General features: G+C 29.5%; 1 protein-coding gene across 1 annotated transcript; it reads right to left on the bottom strand. All coding sequences in view use genetic code 6, as the record gives it.

The window, feature by feature from the left end:
- Positions 1-46: 46 nt before the first annotated feature.
- Positions 47-15,790, bottom strand: SS50377_22107 (uncharacterized protein; the record flags this gene model as incomplete). The annotated part of the gene is made up of 1 exon (XM_067905999.1): positions 47-15,790. The coding sequence occupies one exon, from the start codon at positions 15,788-15,790 to the stop codon at positions 47-49; it is 15,744 nt and encodes a 5,247-aa protein (XP_067767316.1).
- Positions 15,791-16,214: the final 424 nt, after the last annotated feature.

The following is a 16,214-nucleotide window of genomic DNA, read 5'->3' on the forward strand; positions in this document are numbered from 1 at the left end:
ACACATTCAAATAATATATTAGTATAAATTTCGTATATTTAAACCATCACTCAAACGATATGACTCCGCTCGCAGGCGGCTTCAAACACTTTCCTACAACTGGAACAAGCCATATTCCGCTACCTTTTGAGTAAATGATACAATTCGCTGCAAATGCCCCCATAGCATTTGGCGTGAATTTTAACGGTATTGAAAATGCAGATTTTGCTTGTCCAACTACTTCACTATTAACTGTACTGACACAATTTTTGGCTGAAAAGAAGTTCTTATTGTCGATCATTCCACTGTCTTTTCCCTTTCCAGAGCCAGCTGGAACTTTTTCAAGTAGCTAAAATATTTCGTTGATATCTGAAAGTTCGGTTATCAAAATACTGAAATTCGCGGGTTTAGGAGATTTATTTAAAAGATTTACTGCAAATTCCAATGTTTTACCCAAATCTGCCTGTACTTTAAGAGGTGAACTTGGCCTAGGAGCATTTGCTATTCCTTTTATAGTAATAAGCAAATTGGCCAAGCATACTTCTCCTTTGTCGGTTTAGGCCTTAATCTCAAGCTTCACATCAAATTCGTCCATTGTTGTAGGAACCTATGGTTCATATGAGATTTTGAGTGGCAATGTCGCCTATTTTGGATTGAAACTGAACTATTGAGGCATAACTGTTATATAAGAAGGAAGATTCGTTGCATTCATACTAAGCTGTGGGAATTAGGATATCTGGAGTGGATTTGGTATCTAAACTTGCTTTGTTATGATATCTCTGCAAGTAGTTTAAATTGGGATAATTAATGATGGTTCAGCTTGTAAACTGAAAAGCTTATATTGAAACTTTAAAAATTCTCCAGATTTTTCGTTCTTAAAGATAATATTTCCGTTAAATTCTTAGTTGCTAAGGAACGAAATGAAGATAAGCTCAGCAATTCTGTCAGTTCCTGCAGGAGGAACGTCGATAAACTCTGGATGAACTAGTTACATACCATTATCTATATCAGTATCATGAGTAATATTGAATCGTTGCATATGCTTTTCCCAATTATTAAGTGGTATTTAAATTTTAACAGATTTATATGCAAAGATTTCAGATAAATTAATAGTATTCGCACATTAAGGTGCAAGTGGCTTCTCTGCTTGGACAGGTTCTTTACTTTTACCTTTAGTAGGTTATTTATCTTGCGGTTTTGCTTAGTCGGCTTTAACATTAGTAATATATCCATCCAATTTCGGAGGTTATGCAATACCCTACAAGTTGAATACAACTGCTCCACCTTCTGAACCAGCTATTATGAGTTTTGCCTTATGATCACCTTAAGTAAGAGGAGAAAAAACGACATTAAATTCACAACCACCTGGTGGTATGATCAATCTATCTGGAACTTAGAAATGTCTGTCTCCATCCCCTTGTAAAACTGTTTTAACTTCAAATGGTCTATCAGTTGAATTATCTATTTTTTAAATTTTAGAGGCTTATTCCCTAGTAGGACAGTCAAACGTAACATCGTGTTCTAACGTTGAATAAAAATTCTCTTTATTTTCACAAATGGCAAGAACATTAAATGTACCGATCTAATAAGTTTTACTTTAGAACTAATACTCTACAGGAATATTTTATAACAAATATTTACCTGCTGGATAATCATTGGTTGGCTAAAATCGAACAGTAACTGATAGCGCCTATCCTGGTAAAACGTGACCTGTTAATGGTCTAATTTACACTAAATTCTAAGTGAACATATCAATTAAATTCTTCTTGATAATAGTTTTTGGTGGTATTGGTATGTTGAATTCAACAGGAATGTCGCCAGTATTTTCAATTTAAAACTCATTCTATACAAATGAATTTTATAGACAAGGAGGTAAATCTACGGATGTTGAAAGCAGTCTAACAGATGCTCCAATTGCACTTCCACTCACAGAAGAAAATCCTTCAATAGTGATACATTTTTCAATAGTCAAATCAATACTAGCCTAAAATTGAGTCTAACGTGAAACTGGCGCATAAAATATTAAAATATCAATTGATGAATTGGGCTATATAATAATATCTTTTAATAAGTTATCTAAATAGGCCTTTTTATTTTATCTTTAATTCCAACCTGTTAGTTAATCTAGAGATTTGGAAATTATTTCTGCTGATCTTTCCTATTATTGCAGAGATATAAATAACCCTTATATTTGTTCTACCTCTTATTTAAATTAAACTCCGAAATTTATCGTCGCTGCTGATTTGTTTTTAATCGGAATAATGCGGTATAATGGGCTAGAATTAGTTAATATTCCACCTAATTAAATATTTTTTTAATCAATGATTAAATTGTGGGTAACAGCATTCCCAATAAGAGGATATTTTAATTTATAAAGTCCATTTACTGTAACAAGTAAATTACTCTTAAACTATTGAGCGAATAAAGGTTAAAATCTAATTTTTAGTTTTAATGATTAGCCAGGTAGTAATGGCTTTTATTCAGGTGGTGTAACTATGAAGAAATCTGTTGATTACGATATAAACTCTAGTGTTAATGGTTATATATCATGATTAATAAAAGTAATAATCTGTTCTGAACATCTTTCGTGTGATAAGTCAGCTAATACTGTTCCAAAGTCTACAAATTGTAAAGATGATTTAAGTCCAGGTTTAACACCCTTTCCGAATATTCTAAGTTTTTAAAGACCAATATTCTCCACATTAATGTTGACAAAAAGTCCAAACTCTTTATTAATCTAAATATCTTCTTTTGGCGCAAAAGCTAGTTCAATGAAGCATGCTTAGCCTGGTGGTAATTAATAAAGGTGTGTTCCATTATTCTCAATCCCAATAACAGCAATTTTATAATTATTATTGCACTTTTTCAATTCCACTTAATTTCTACGAGTAGTTGAAATGGTTCTTTGTAAATCTAAGTATGAAGAAAATTATAAATTATGAAGACCAATATTTGTTAGTTTTAACCGTCTTGTTTTTTAATCAGCTATAAATACAGTTTCGTAATCTAAGTCATAGATATTCGAAATAGTCTATGGAACACCAACTTATTCGTTCTCAGGCAACAGCTCTAATAGATGCTTTGCTTTGAAACATTCATATTTAATATTAACAGATAATGGTAATGATTTTCTAGCTATATCAATATATACAACCTTACTAATCTTGCACTCCATAGATGGTTTGCATTATATAACAATCGTTGTTGAACCTTTTGGTGGCACAATACCCTGATTAGGTGTAACTTTAACTTCGAAAATATCTGTTTTTTCGAATTTTCTTATCCTATAATTATATGGTTGCGCTTCATTATTGGTAATAGTTACTTCTAACTATTTTTAATTTCCAAATTATATAGCTCCAAAACTCAATTTCGTTGTGCTCAGACAAACATCTGGTTCTTAAGGCTTTCCTACCACTAATAATGGTACTTGTATATTGAACTAGGGTATTTTAATAATATAAAATGACTCATCCGAATTTTACTTCAAACTAGCTTTGTCTGGCATATAATCGAATCTAACACTAATATTTTCTCCACTCATCAATGTGTAATTACTAGTTTATGTAACAATTTTGTTACTGCTTTCTTATAAACGTATAATTTAAATATCATAATTTTGGGCAATAGTATTCATAATGTTGAGAATAGAACATGTTCTTACACCAATACCTACACCAGAAATCTCTAAAACTTTAACTGATTTAGTATTTTATGCAATCAAATTTGCAAAAATATATGGAGTTGGATATGACGATGGTCTTTCTTTTTACAAATACTATGATGGAGGGCATTCAATATGACAAATTGGTAATGTTGCTTATCCAGATAAATTTAGGCAATACTATCCTTTGTGTGATTCGAAAAATTCATTAAATGATCCTGGAATCTTTGGTTCGAAAGATAATTCCAATACACTAGAATAAGGACTAGTACCTGGCTATGCATACTTCTAAGCGAGTGTTTGGGCAAAATTCTTGTCTACAGATTTGGGATTAATACCTAATTTTATAATTATCTACGAAGATAATTGAGAATCACTAATTTAAGGTAACGTCTCTTTCACAGCTGCAGAATATAAGTCTGGCCTAGGTAGGAAAAATTCATTCTACTTTATTATAAACGGAGTGAAATCGTTTTACTAATTAAAATTCATTGGAGGGGCTGCCAAGCCTTCATTAATAGCATGTAGTTTTATACCAGCTTTCTAAAGGATAGCAATTGATTAAAATGGTAATTCTAAAATAGTTAGCTTTTCCTTTACTTAAGGTTAAACTACTATAAATGTAGAATCCTCTTACTAAATATAATATTTCAATTATACATTTGCCATTGATCCAAATAAATTTAATTCTAAAAACTATGCCTCTAAATATTATGCCATCTATTTTTTAGTAGAGTCTGGTGCAAATAATTTTTAGAAAACTTGCATCTTTTATGTTTATTATGGATTAAATTTAACTTTTTTAGTTTATTATAATAATAAATCGTCATATTCTGCTTTAAGTTAAGCAATAATATCATCATCTAAAACAATTTCACAATCTGGTTCAGGTAGCTAGCTATCATTATTCCATTGTTGAATATGTCTTGATGACTTATAAGAAATTTTAATAATTCTTATTAATAGTGGGTTGCCAAAAAGAATGGTTCTAGAAACAGTAGGTTTCTTAGCTTTAGGATCGGTATTTTCCAATGAAGGTTAAATAAATTAAATTTAAAATTCTTGTGTCTAGCCTGCCTGTAAATGTCCGTATGCTGGTGTTATTAAAATACCGGTCTTTTTCATAATTGTCTAATCAATATCATAAATATAATGTTAATTAGATTAGTTAACCAATTTAAAATAAGAGTAATCCACGTCTTCACCTACTACACCATCTGTGATAAATACCGTGGTCTATCCTAATATACTTTCTTATACCGTTCCATATTATTATAATTAACTTATTCTATTATTTTTATGGGTAGAGCAATCAATTACGGAGCCAAATAACTAATGCAAAGATTACTTTAATGTAGAATTTTATGGTATATTAAATAATAGTTGTGTGACATCTTCATAAAATTATCTTCTGTGTGTACCAAACATTTATGCTGCAATAGCACATACATTCTATTGCAAAACTTCAAAAGAAACAGGTATAATAACCTCTTAAAACTCATCATCAGAAGTCATTATTTTTATAGAAACATCAGCATGAATAATCTTTACATCTGAACTTAATTAATATAATGAAGGTAAAAATGCTGCAATATAAAAAATAGAGGTTTATTCTGGTTAAACCTCTTTGAGACCTGAAAATAATCTATTATCAGTCTCACCCATTAACTAAAAGCAATCCTGATGACAACGTTATTATGCTTATATATTGATAGAATAATTTGCTAACACACGCCCTGTATTTTTAATGCAGATTTCTCTTTTTTCAATATCCCCAACATTAACCAAAACTCTACCCAAGTCTATAATCTATGGACTAATAAGTAACTCTGGTAAAACGCCTACTCCTAAAACTTCAAAACTGATTTAACTATTCTTTAAGTCAGCTTCTTTCATTGTACTTTATAAATCACCCATGATTTTTTTATCAAGTCCAGCAGCTGATTTTGCATCAAGCCCTTACATGAGTTCCTAAATTCTTAGCCAATTATCTATAGATAATCCAATAAATCTAGCCTTACTAGTAACCTACTAAGTTGGTTTATAATTAACAGTGACATATATAGCTTCGTTTGGCATTATCCGAGCAGTATGTACATCAAGGAACCATGCTGAGTCGTCATTTGTAACAATATTATCATTTTGTTTACCTTTAACTTTAGGATCAGGTTTTGATTTCCCACCTGCTCTTGATGATTCTGGCTTTCCATATGCTAATACAGATTATATTGTCTCACCTAATGCCTCTTTAATTATTTACTCAACAGAGTCTGTTTTAGTAGTTAAAATAAATATAAAATTAGACTCAACAGAGAATGGATTGTAAAATCGTATTCTTTCCTTTCTGACAGAGTTAAGTTGGGAATTTCCTACAGTTAGCTAGTTAGCCAATGTAGAATATATACCTTCAGTGACAGCTGCCGGATCTGCTGGTGCTTGATTTTAAACTTATTACTCCTCAAATAAGTCATTAACATTGGAAGATATACCAGGTATTTATGAATTCGCTTATATTGCATATTTAAGTAATGGTAATGTTGACATTAAATCTATTATTTTCCTATTATACGGATAATTTTATTATACTTCTGGTTATTTAGTATACTCATCTAACATTTCTTTTTCGATTTTATCTTAATTCTATTCTGTAATGACTAGCATATTATTCAATGAGGGTATTCTATTTGCCCAATCAACAACCAAAAATTCCTTAAAATTACTGGTACCTTTAGCCGTATATTTCACAGATATTACTTATTTATCGCCAGGGGCTAAAAGACATGATTATGGTGAAATAGCAAACTAATCCACATGTAAGAAACTCGATGAGACTGGTTTAACATCTTTGCCAGGCTTTTTAGCGTCCTTTACTGATTCCTTTGATGATTAAAGTAAAATTTATAAATTTTCTGTAGATATTCCAAAATTCTACAATTTTGATGGATCAATCTTCAAATTCTTCATTTCTTGGAAATATTTTTCATCAAATTAGCTGTGAACACCTAGTATACTTTATCTTAACAAAACCTAACTGAATCTTTCAATAACAAATATGGTTGGAAAGTTACCTGTGTTTTCAACAGTAATATTCCTGGTGATTTCTTTACCGTTAGATAAATCACCAAAAAGTAATAATCTATCAGGTTAGATGGAAATTTCTGAATAATTAATCTTCGCTGAAATAGTAACTACACTTTTAGATAATAATTTTTTGGTTATTGGATCTGAAAATACTATATTTATAGCAGGTGTAGTTTATAATTCTTACTAATAATCAGAAAAGAAGTCAAGATATAAAGTGGTTTGGCTAAGCATTGGCTATGCATTTTTATCCTTAGTTTTAGCTTTTTCATCAACTTTAGGTTATGTTGGCAATATCATATCTACAACCTTATCAAAGTTTTCCTATTATACAACTTATGGTTTACCTTTAGCGGGCTTAGATCCACTTGCTGAAGGTGGAGATGCGCCTGAAACAAAGTTTAACTATGCGTCCAATGCTTTGGCAAAAGAAGCCTTGAAAGAAACATCATATGGGCCTTAATTAACTATAGTTATCTCTGATCTAAAGTGGCTAAGCGCCTTGCAAATTCCAAACTGAATATTCTAAATTTGTGATTCTAATGAATACACTGGTTAGTTTTTAGTTATTTTATTCTCAGATTCTGAAATATTAGTAACTGCAACAATAACATCTACATGATGAGCCTCGCTAACTACAGTTAATGGTTAGTCAATAATAGGAGATAAATAGTGCTTTGAAAAATCTTTTAGGGATTCTATTTAGCACTCTGGTCCATTTTTCTTTGCATTATATTGCTGAATGAGTAACCTCCCTGGGAAAACGTGTTGAATAATTTTACTAGACTTAAAACTAAATTAAATATTTTATGTTTCGTTCGGTTTAAGCATAAAATTTACGTTCTTTGTATATAAATTTCCCGATTAAATTGAAAATACTCGTGGAGGCTACGGTAGTTTTTTATTGAAAACCTTAGGTTATTATTCTTCAATATGACTAGGCGTGGGTGTCTCGAAAAGATTGATAAATTATTAAGTGGCATCAGTAGTTTATTGTTCATAGTGTACCTTTAATGGTAATTTATTTGTATTTGTAATAGGAACATCTACTGTAATAGTTTAATTTAATGATACTCTTGGTAACATCAAAATATTATTGTTCTATACTTTGTCTGACTATTTGTTCTTATCTCCACCTTTTGATGGGGTCTTTGTCTATTTTGCCTTAGGATCGACAATGATACCACTTTAAGCTTATATTAAATTCGTAATATCTTATTACCATGGTAAACAAGACTACAATCCATCTTAGCAATCTGGTATTGTATACTAGGCGGTAGGTATAATTCCTGTACAAGAAAGATTGGTAGATAAATTGGTTGGATTATGCTCTATACACAGATATAATTCTGTATCAAAATCCTTTTCAAAGTCAGGAAAAGCCGATAATATTACATTTATAACCTCTCCTGGTTATAAAATAACCTTATTTGGGAAAACATTGAATACAAAATTTTCATCAATCTTAGTTTACTACCCTTTCTTAGGATCAGTTTTTTTAGCTTTAGGATCATCAACTATTAAAGATTCATCAGATTTCCATATTTTTTACATATAATCCTCCATGGAAGATTCGCCGATATGTTACTTAGTAAATATGGCAATATTTGTTGGAAACTCGGATATATTTTTCAAATTTAGCGCTTAAAAATGGTTTGTAATAAAAACAGAACCCTGTTCGGATAATTTGTTATTCATTTCTAAAAAAGTCATATTGTTATTGATTTCGTCCGTATCTAATAACTTTTTAGTAAATAAATCTGGTACGGGAACATTGCATCTTAATGTACCAAACTTATATGTTTATTAGTCTAGTTTAAATCCACGATTTTAGATATTAGATTACGTAAATATTTAAGTAAAATCATCAATAATATGTGGCCAATCACATGAGCATTCAAACGTAATTGGTAGTTTAAACTCTGAAGAACGAACAGATAAATTAATTTCGATGTTTTCTTTTCTTATTTAATTACTATAAAATCTGAAAGATAGTTTTTATACAGAATTTGCTGGAACAATCCAACGGGCAAATCCGATCTCCTACTATAAGTTTTATCCTGTAAATAAATCCTGAACCTATTATAATTATGATAATCGCTATTTTTTCTACTATAATTCCGCTTGTTGTGTTTTATTTAATGCTTTTACTTAAACTGGTGTAAGGTCCGTAACTTGTATTAATGTTGATATTTCCGTCTTTCTATTTTCTTCAAAATCAATAAGATTATGATTAATAGGCAAAATAGTAAATATCTCTTCGCCTTTTTCTTTTACATCTGAATAAATTTTTTCAAGTAATTAGGTTGGTGAATAAATATCATTTAATATCTAATAAATTACGTCATCCACCTTAGGTAAATCCTCTATATTAATAATGCTGATAAGCTGTTATATTTTTGTTTACGCATTTTACTAGATATTTCTAACCAATAACTCCTCTATTGTTGACAATCTTTCGTTTTTAGTTATAACTGCTTAGTTCTATTCCATATTTATCAAAACTTGTTTATATCTGTTAATAGCTAAAATAAACCTCGATACAATATTATCATATTATTCATCAAATATATTTTCATTTAATATTTGATAATCGCTTATTAAATAATACTTAGATGAAAAAATATTCTCTTTAGGAATACTATTTACAGGGTGATCTGGGAGAGTTTAAATTTTTTCTTCTTTGAGCTTTCGAAGATCATCTAATTTTTACTAAGCTACTTTATTGTTCTTCTTAGCAATTAACTCAGCTTAAACTTAATCAATTTATATTTAAATATCATCTATTTCTTATTATAATTCACTTTTATCGGAATTACTGTCAATAAAATGAGTATGAAGTTAAACTAACTACGAATGAATATACTCTATTCCTTCTTAAATTTACTCTCTATTATTCATAAAAGCTAGATGTCTAGTCCCTAAATCATCAGTAGAAATATTAACTTTATCATAGTTTTATTAAACTTTCTCGGAACTGGTGACTAATTCTACTGAAGAATTCGAATAATACTCATGTTCACTATCATAATTTTATTTAGAACCTGTTAATGCCAGCTTAGCTAATGAAATTCTTTGTTCGCACTCTTCAGACGATTTGGACTCAGGTGAATTCTTATCTTCTTCTATAGCCTAATTATATTCATTCATAATAATCTGCATTGCTTACTTTCTAGTTGCCTCTGGATTTTAATCCAAAATTGTAATATTAGTAAATAATCTAGAAGTATATACTTATTTATCATATAATGTTGGCTTAACTAATTCTTTAATAATATGATAAATAAGTTTATATTAATCTTTCTTATTTTCGATAAATTAAGAATCAATTCCATCAAAAACGCAACCTAGATTAAGATCTGAAGATGTTTCAAAATAGTTTTAAATAATTTACGCATATTCCTATGCTAATTCCAAAATATATGTATCCTAAAGTCTAAAATCAACAGGTGCTACAATGTCTGCTGGCTTTTTGCCTTTTATTGGGATAGATTATTACTGTTATTATTCTTCTTTATATCGATTACAAACCTATGATTCTTACATTAAGGCATCGATATTAAATATTGGAATGTTTAATCCTTGTTTGTTAGTAAAGCATGATTATATTTTTCTAGCAAAAGTAGTTTTCCCAGATAAAGGTGCACCATCTACAATATATACTAAAAATGGAAGATTTGATAAACTGCTATCTGTTTCCGAAATTCTAAAGGATTTACCATTTATGACAGACAAAGATTGTTTTCCATATCGCATCGAGGTTTCCTCCAATATAGTTAATGGATAAGAAAAGTCTTATTAGTCTACATCAATATTATACTCCGCCAATCTTTACTGTTTCTAAATTTCATAACTAACCGTTATTGAAGACTTCGCAGATTCAACCCTAGTTTTTTGTGTGTCTTCTTAGAGGGAATCTACTTCCCCAGATTTATTATTTACCCTAGAATCTTGTTAAGATTTAGGTGGAGATAATGGAGTTAAAGTTTTAATATCTTCCTAGCTTACTAAACTCTCGTAAGAAGTATCTAAAAAATCAACTAGTTTATCTAATTAAAGTTCACGCATATGATCTAAAATTTCTGGACTAAATAGTTATCCTGCTCGAGGGAAATCTGGAAGATAAGCTGACAAGAATTTTTCTATAGTTTTTTACTATTTTTTGGTGAAAACGTTACCTAGTTCTTCAGTCAGTACATCTAGAATCTAATTTTCTATTTAATGTATGTTGTCAAACTCTTCAATAAAAACTTCCACTGATTCTTATGAATTATTAATTAATTCAATTTAACCAATATTTTAAGAAATTTATTATGGGAACACAGGATTCATTTTGACTATATTTTATGAAATTTTAATCAATGGATGGTATCCAACTGCAATTACTTTAACAATAATTTTAGAATTAGCTTCTGCGCCATTTTTTATATTAAACTTTAAATCACCAATAAATAAATTTCCATATCCATACTCTCTAAGTTTATACCAGTCTATCGGCTTAAACGTAATAGATACAATCCCCTCTTAGTATGATGAAATAGCACCATGCGATGTGCTAAGTTAGAAGCAATCTTCTAAGCGTTAACTAACTTTTTCATTAAGCGAAATAGGCTCTTTAGAATCTATTCTATACTATCTGCCTATACCCCCTGAAGCATCACATGTAAAAGTTGCATTTAATGTTGTTGGATTGACTAAACGTATAGCAAATCTATTAGCTCTGCCATATAAACATTATCCCAAATGTAGTACTTGATTTTAATTATCAGCTATATCAATCGGAATATTAACAAAATTATCAGCTAACTGCATTAAATTAGTCAGCTTTAGTGTAGGAGAAGTGACATTACAAATACAAGAAACATAACCAATAGCTGAAGATCTAAATAGCAAAGGGATGAGGAACTTATGTTCTCCTAATTACGCTTCTAAAGAAGGTGTATAAGAAATATTTAGGACAACTATATCCCCAGAAGTAATTCTAGGTATTTTCTCTGGATCAACAGTAATATTATATGCAGCTAAAAATTTTCGTTCAATTTAAAAATTAATTGGATTTTATCCACTATTTTTAATTTCAATTGATGCTTAACATGCTACTCCACGTTGTCCTGGAGGTAGGGTACATCTATATGTAAATAATAATGGGTTTTTTGGTACATCTTAAGCTAATTTTAACTAAGTTATAGCATTATCATTAACAAATTACATATTCTATCTATGACCTGATTTTGGAGCTCTAGATGGCATCCTAACAGCAGGAGATGTGCCATTTTCATATTTATGTCTTTCAATGTGGATTAATACAAATTCAGTTATAGTTTGATAACATTACTAATCGATAACTTATAGTTTTAACGGCTCGACAGTCTATCCATAACACTAAATGGTACCATCTTCAGAGACTTCCTTCTCAAGTGTACTAAATAAATTATATTTTAAAGGAAAAGCCCTATGGAATGATTGCGCAGCTAATGCAAATGACGAATAGCAAGGCATTTAATATTATGACAGCCATGGTATAATTTATTTTTCTCGGTCTAATTATTTTCCATGATAACTTAATTATACACATTCAACTAAAGCTTAGCCCATAATAGGAACAACAACTTCCTCTAAGTGTCCCGCTTTAATACTAACTGGTATATTAAATTAACCTGGAATTCTAGGGATTAAGACGAGTTTAAGATCCAATTTTTAACCACCAGCTAATTTAAAATTCCAAATAGGATCCATTTCTTTTTCTATTATAATATCACCAATTTTCTTGATAAATGGTAAACATTCTTTAGGGACTTTTACTAATATTTGACTACAAACTTAACTAATATTAATTATACTTAAAACAGTAGTTTATTCGCTAACAAAACTAATATCACCAAAATTAATGTGGCTGGGCTATACATCAACGGCTAAGTTACTTGCTTCTGCAGTTAAAGCATATTCAAAAGCTGGCCCGCCTACAATTTCGCAAATGGCTTGGCTATCTGTCACCTTTAGACCATTCTTATCAGCTGCCTTACACTAAAATGCAATATCAAAGACACCGATTTAATTTGGTTATAAAGAAGAATCACCTGCTATTTAAGCTGGAGTTATATCAAAGTTGTAATAAGAAGTTACAATATTTTACAATGACCAATTTAACTAAATTGGAAATTCTGAGCTATTCTTAGCTAAAATATATCTTTTAACTGTAGTTCCGGGTACAATTGAACCGAAATCAATACTTTCTGATGATTGCAAATTATCAAACAAAGTATCATAATTTTCAGAGAATTTAATCATTTACTAATGTGAACAGGAACGGAACTCTGCTAGTGGGAAATAGACATTAAGTTTTATCGGTACTTTGATTAATGGTGCATTAGTAGAGGACTGTTATGAAGGTAATAATTTAAAAATAACTAGTGAATCAAATTATTTGGTTATCCTATCTGAAACGCAATACTCTTCGTCAATAGTAACATATATGTCCGTTGGGATACCAGGTTCTAAAGATAATGCTCTAAATTATACTGGCTCTTCTTCAGAAATCTAAATAGAAAATGGAGAATGAACGGCAATCTATACTCTACTAAACAGCGTAGAAGTATTCAAAATTTATATTTTTCGAATAATTTATTTGTTAATAAAATGTAATGAGTCTCCTATTTCTTTTATGTATTCTTCACTATCTTAGAGTTTTTCTCCGAAAAATTCCTCTTGTGAGGAATGAATAGGGAAACATTTATAAGATAAATCTATACGCTTAAGATCTTCGTTATTTTACATAATTTTAATCTAGTTTTCAATATACTTATACGTAAAGTTTGCAATAAAAGCAGTATCGGTTTACTTTCCAGGAACTGATGACTTTACTTACCAAGTTTCTGCTCCATCACACAAATGACTTTCTAAACCTGTTAAAATAAATGTTCCAGATTCTCCAGGATTTAATATAATTTTGGTCTGCTCAAATTTTAAGATGGATGTTTTACTTGGATACCAAGTAACATGTTGCACTTCAGGTCCATGGTTTTCAATAATTATTTACTTATTAATTTATTCTCCAATGAAATACGTTCCACAAAAAATTGGTTTGGAAAAATCAATATTAGGACTATATAAAGAAGTTCCTTTAGTAGTTCCCTTTAATTTAATTCTCTTCATATTTGATATTTATTTTAATACATCTTCAGAAACATCGCAAGCAGGATTCAGAAGCTCTTAGTACACAATCAGATCGTCCTAGTGATTACCTTAGATATTAGCTGAAAGATTTATCATAATTTCTTTAGACTATCCAGATAATAATTCGAACTACTAAAATTCTTTGTCAACTGTGAAGAAAGATCCAGCTTTACTAGCTGATATTCTTACAAATGAATCGCTTAGACCAGTATTTGATATTGTAAGTGGCTTTCTAGTTATATCTAATACTTCAATTTACGGAAATTTGATCTATTCAGAACTTACATCAATTTATGGGCCTATGGCAGAATACTATACCATACACTACATTTCTTATCTGTCATCTGTCATAAAATTAATCGGCACCACTAAACTTCCTCTATTGCTTGGGATTAAACTAACAGTAATACGTTATTCTGAATTAGCATCTAACACCCCAGTTAATTAGGAACATTTAACCACCCAAGCATCCTATTATTCTTCATTTGGAAATACCCATCTACCGACTACATTTGATGTATTTTTAATATTTAATTCAATCTTATGTTCAAATCCTACATACGCTTATTATATTTCAAAAACTGAAGGTGATATAATAAATTTTGCACTAGTTACTTATGCACATACTGGAACATCACAAATACTTCCTTCAACACCTTTAACAAAAATATTTAATTAAAAACCTTCATATACTCCTCTTCCTTATTTTGGTAATAACACTACACTTAATGGCAGTGATGAATTTGCAGGTATTTCTAACTACGAAGGCTAGACACTAAAATCTGCACAATTTAGTAAAGTAACATTATTTCTTATAACAGGATCAATTCTACACTCGATTTTTTAGTTGACTGCACTTTCATTAAAAACATGAATTTCTTTTCTTGACCCAAATCCGAAAGGAACTATTTTGAAATCAAGAATATTGAAATTTTCATCTGGATCATCTAAATCAACCTTAAGGGTGAGAGTTGGAGCCCTACAATTTACGTTAATTTCTAACGCAATAAGTCTATCGCTTCCTAGAATTTCAAATATTAACTTTTCATTAAATTATTATATTTATTGCGGTTAAACACTAAAATAAATTGGAAGTGCAGAACAAGGTGGAATAACACCTTCATTTATACTTATTTTAAGGCCCAGATCTTTTATTTACTTTTCAATAAACTTAAATTAGATCTATATATCACTTGCATTAGTTAATATACCCTCTGCTGTTTATAGCTAGTTTAAGACAATGTCATCAAAATCAATTTAATCACAGTCAAAATCAACCTCTGGTGGAAGACCAATACCTTCTAACTCAATTCTATATCTATTCTAAATTCCATCTACCTATATATAACAAAATTCTTTATAAGATTATGCTGATATTGGCTTAAATTTGCAAAGAATATTTGAGTAAGATGTTGGATAAATTATACCAGTTAATGGTTAGATTTAAAATATATTCGAACTAAAGTAAGAATCATTAAATGGTGAATCATGTAACGAAAAATTTAATGGTTGTTCCGAAACATTCTTAATAGAAGTTTAATCTTAAGTTGTTTATTCTATAAGCGTTGGTTTAAATCTATTAAGGTGTTTTTCTAATTTTATCTCAGACTCAATTGTAGTCCAAATAATATTTACTAGTTACACTTAAGTTTAATTAACTATAAATTAAATAACATCTTTAACATACTCTATTTCATTGGGAATGCATTAAATAGACACATTAATAGAACTACCTGGTTCCAAAGAAAACTGCTATGGGGAAACAGTAACACAAGATGGAGAAACAATAAGAATATTAAATACTTATTTCGAACTATTAGAAAGAAATAACGACTACTCTGCTAACATGTTGAAATATGTATTACCAAAATCAATTTAGTCAGGAAGATCCATTTTTGCGGAATGTGAAATTTTAATCCAAAATTAATATTATTATGTGAATTATAGAAAAATACCTCACCTTTTTAAATATACTATGTAAGGATATTTAATACTAATAAAAATTATCAAATTTAATTTTGTACTAGAATAGTAGTCTTGATAACGTAAAAACGCAATAATTTATTTAAAAATTAATATTTTAATATATTTATTTGACAATTGATTAAAATATTGTCTTAATTATATGATAACATTTATCTTATCTGCAAGTATCATTTTTTATTATTTATTCTTGTTAAATATAAAATATATTTAAAATATTACTATCACTATATGGAACGCACTTAATAAGTTAAAATAAGTGTATTAACTTATTTAAAAACTTAACTTTTTATCTAGTAATATGTTCTGAAAATTTTAATCTTAAATCTGCTTA

Source organism: Spironucleus salmonicida, chromosome 2 (genome assembly GCF_000497125.1).
Source record: "Spironucleus salmonicida strain ATCC 50377 chromosome 2, whole genome shotgun sequence".
Classification (NCBI taxonomy): domain Eukaryota; phylum Fornicata; order Diplomonadida; family Hexamitidae; genus Spironucleus; species Spironucleus salmonicida.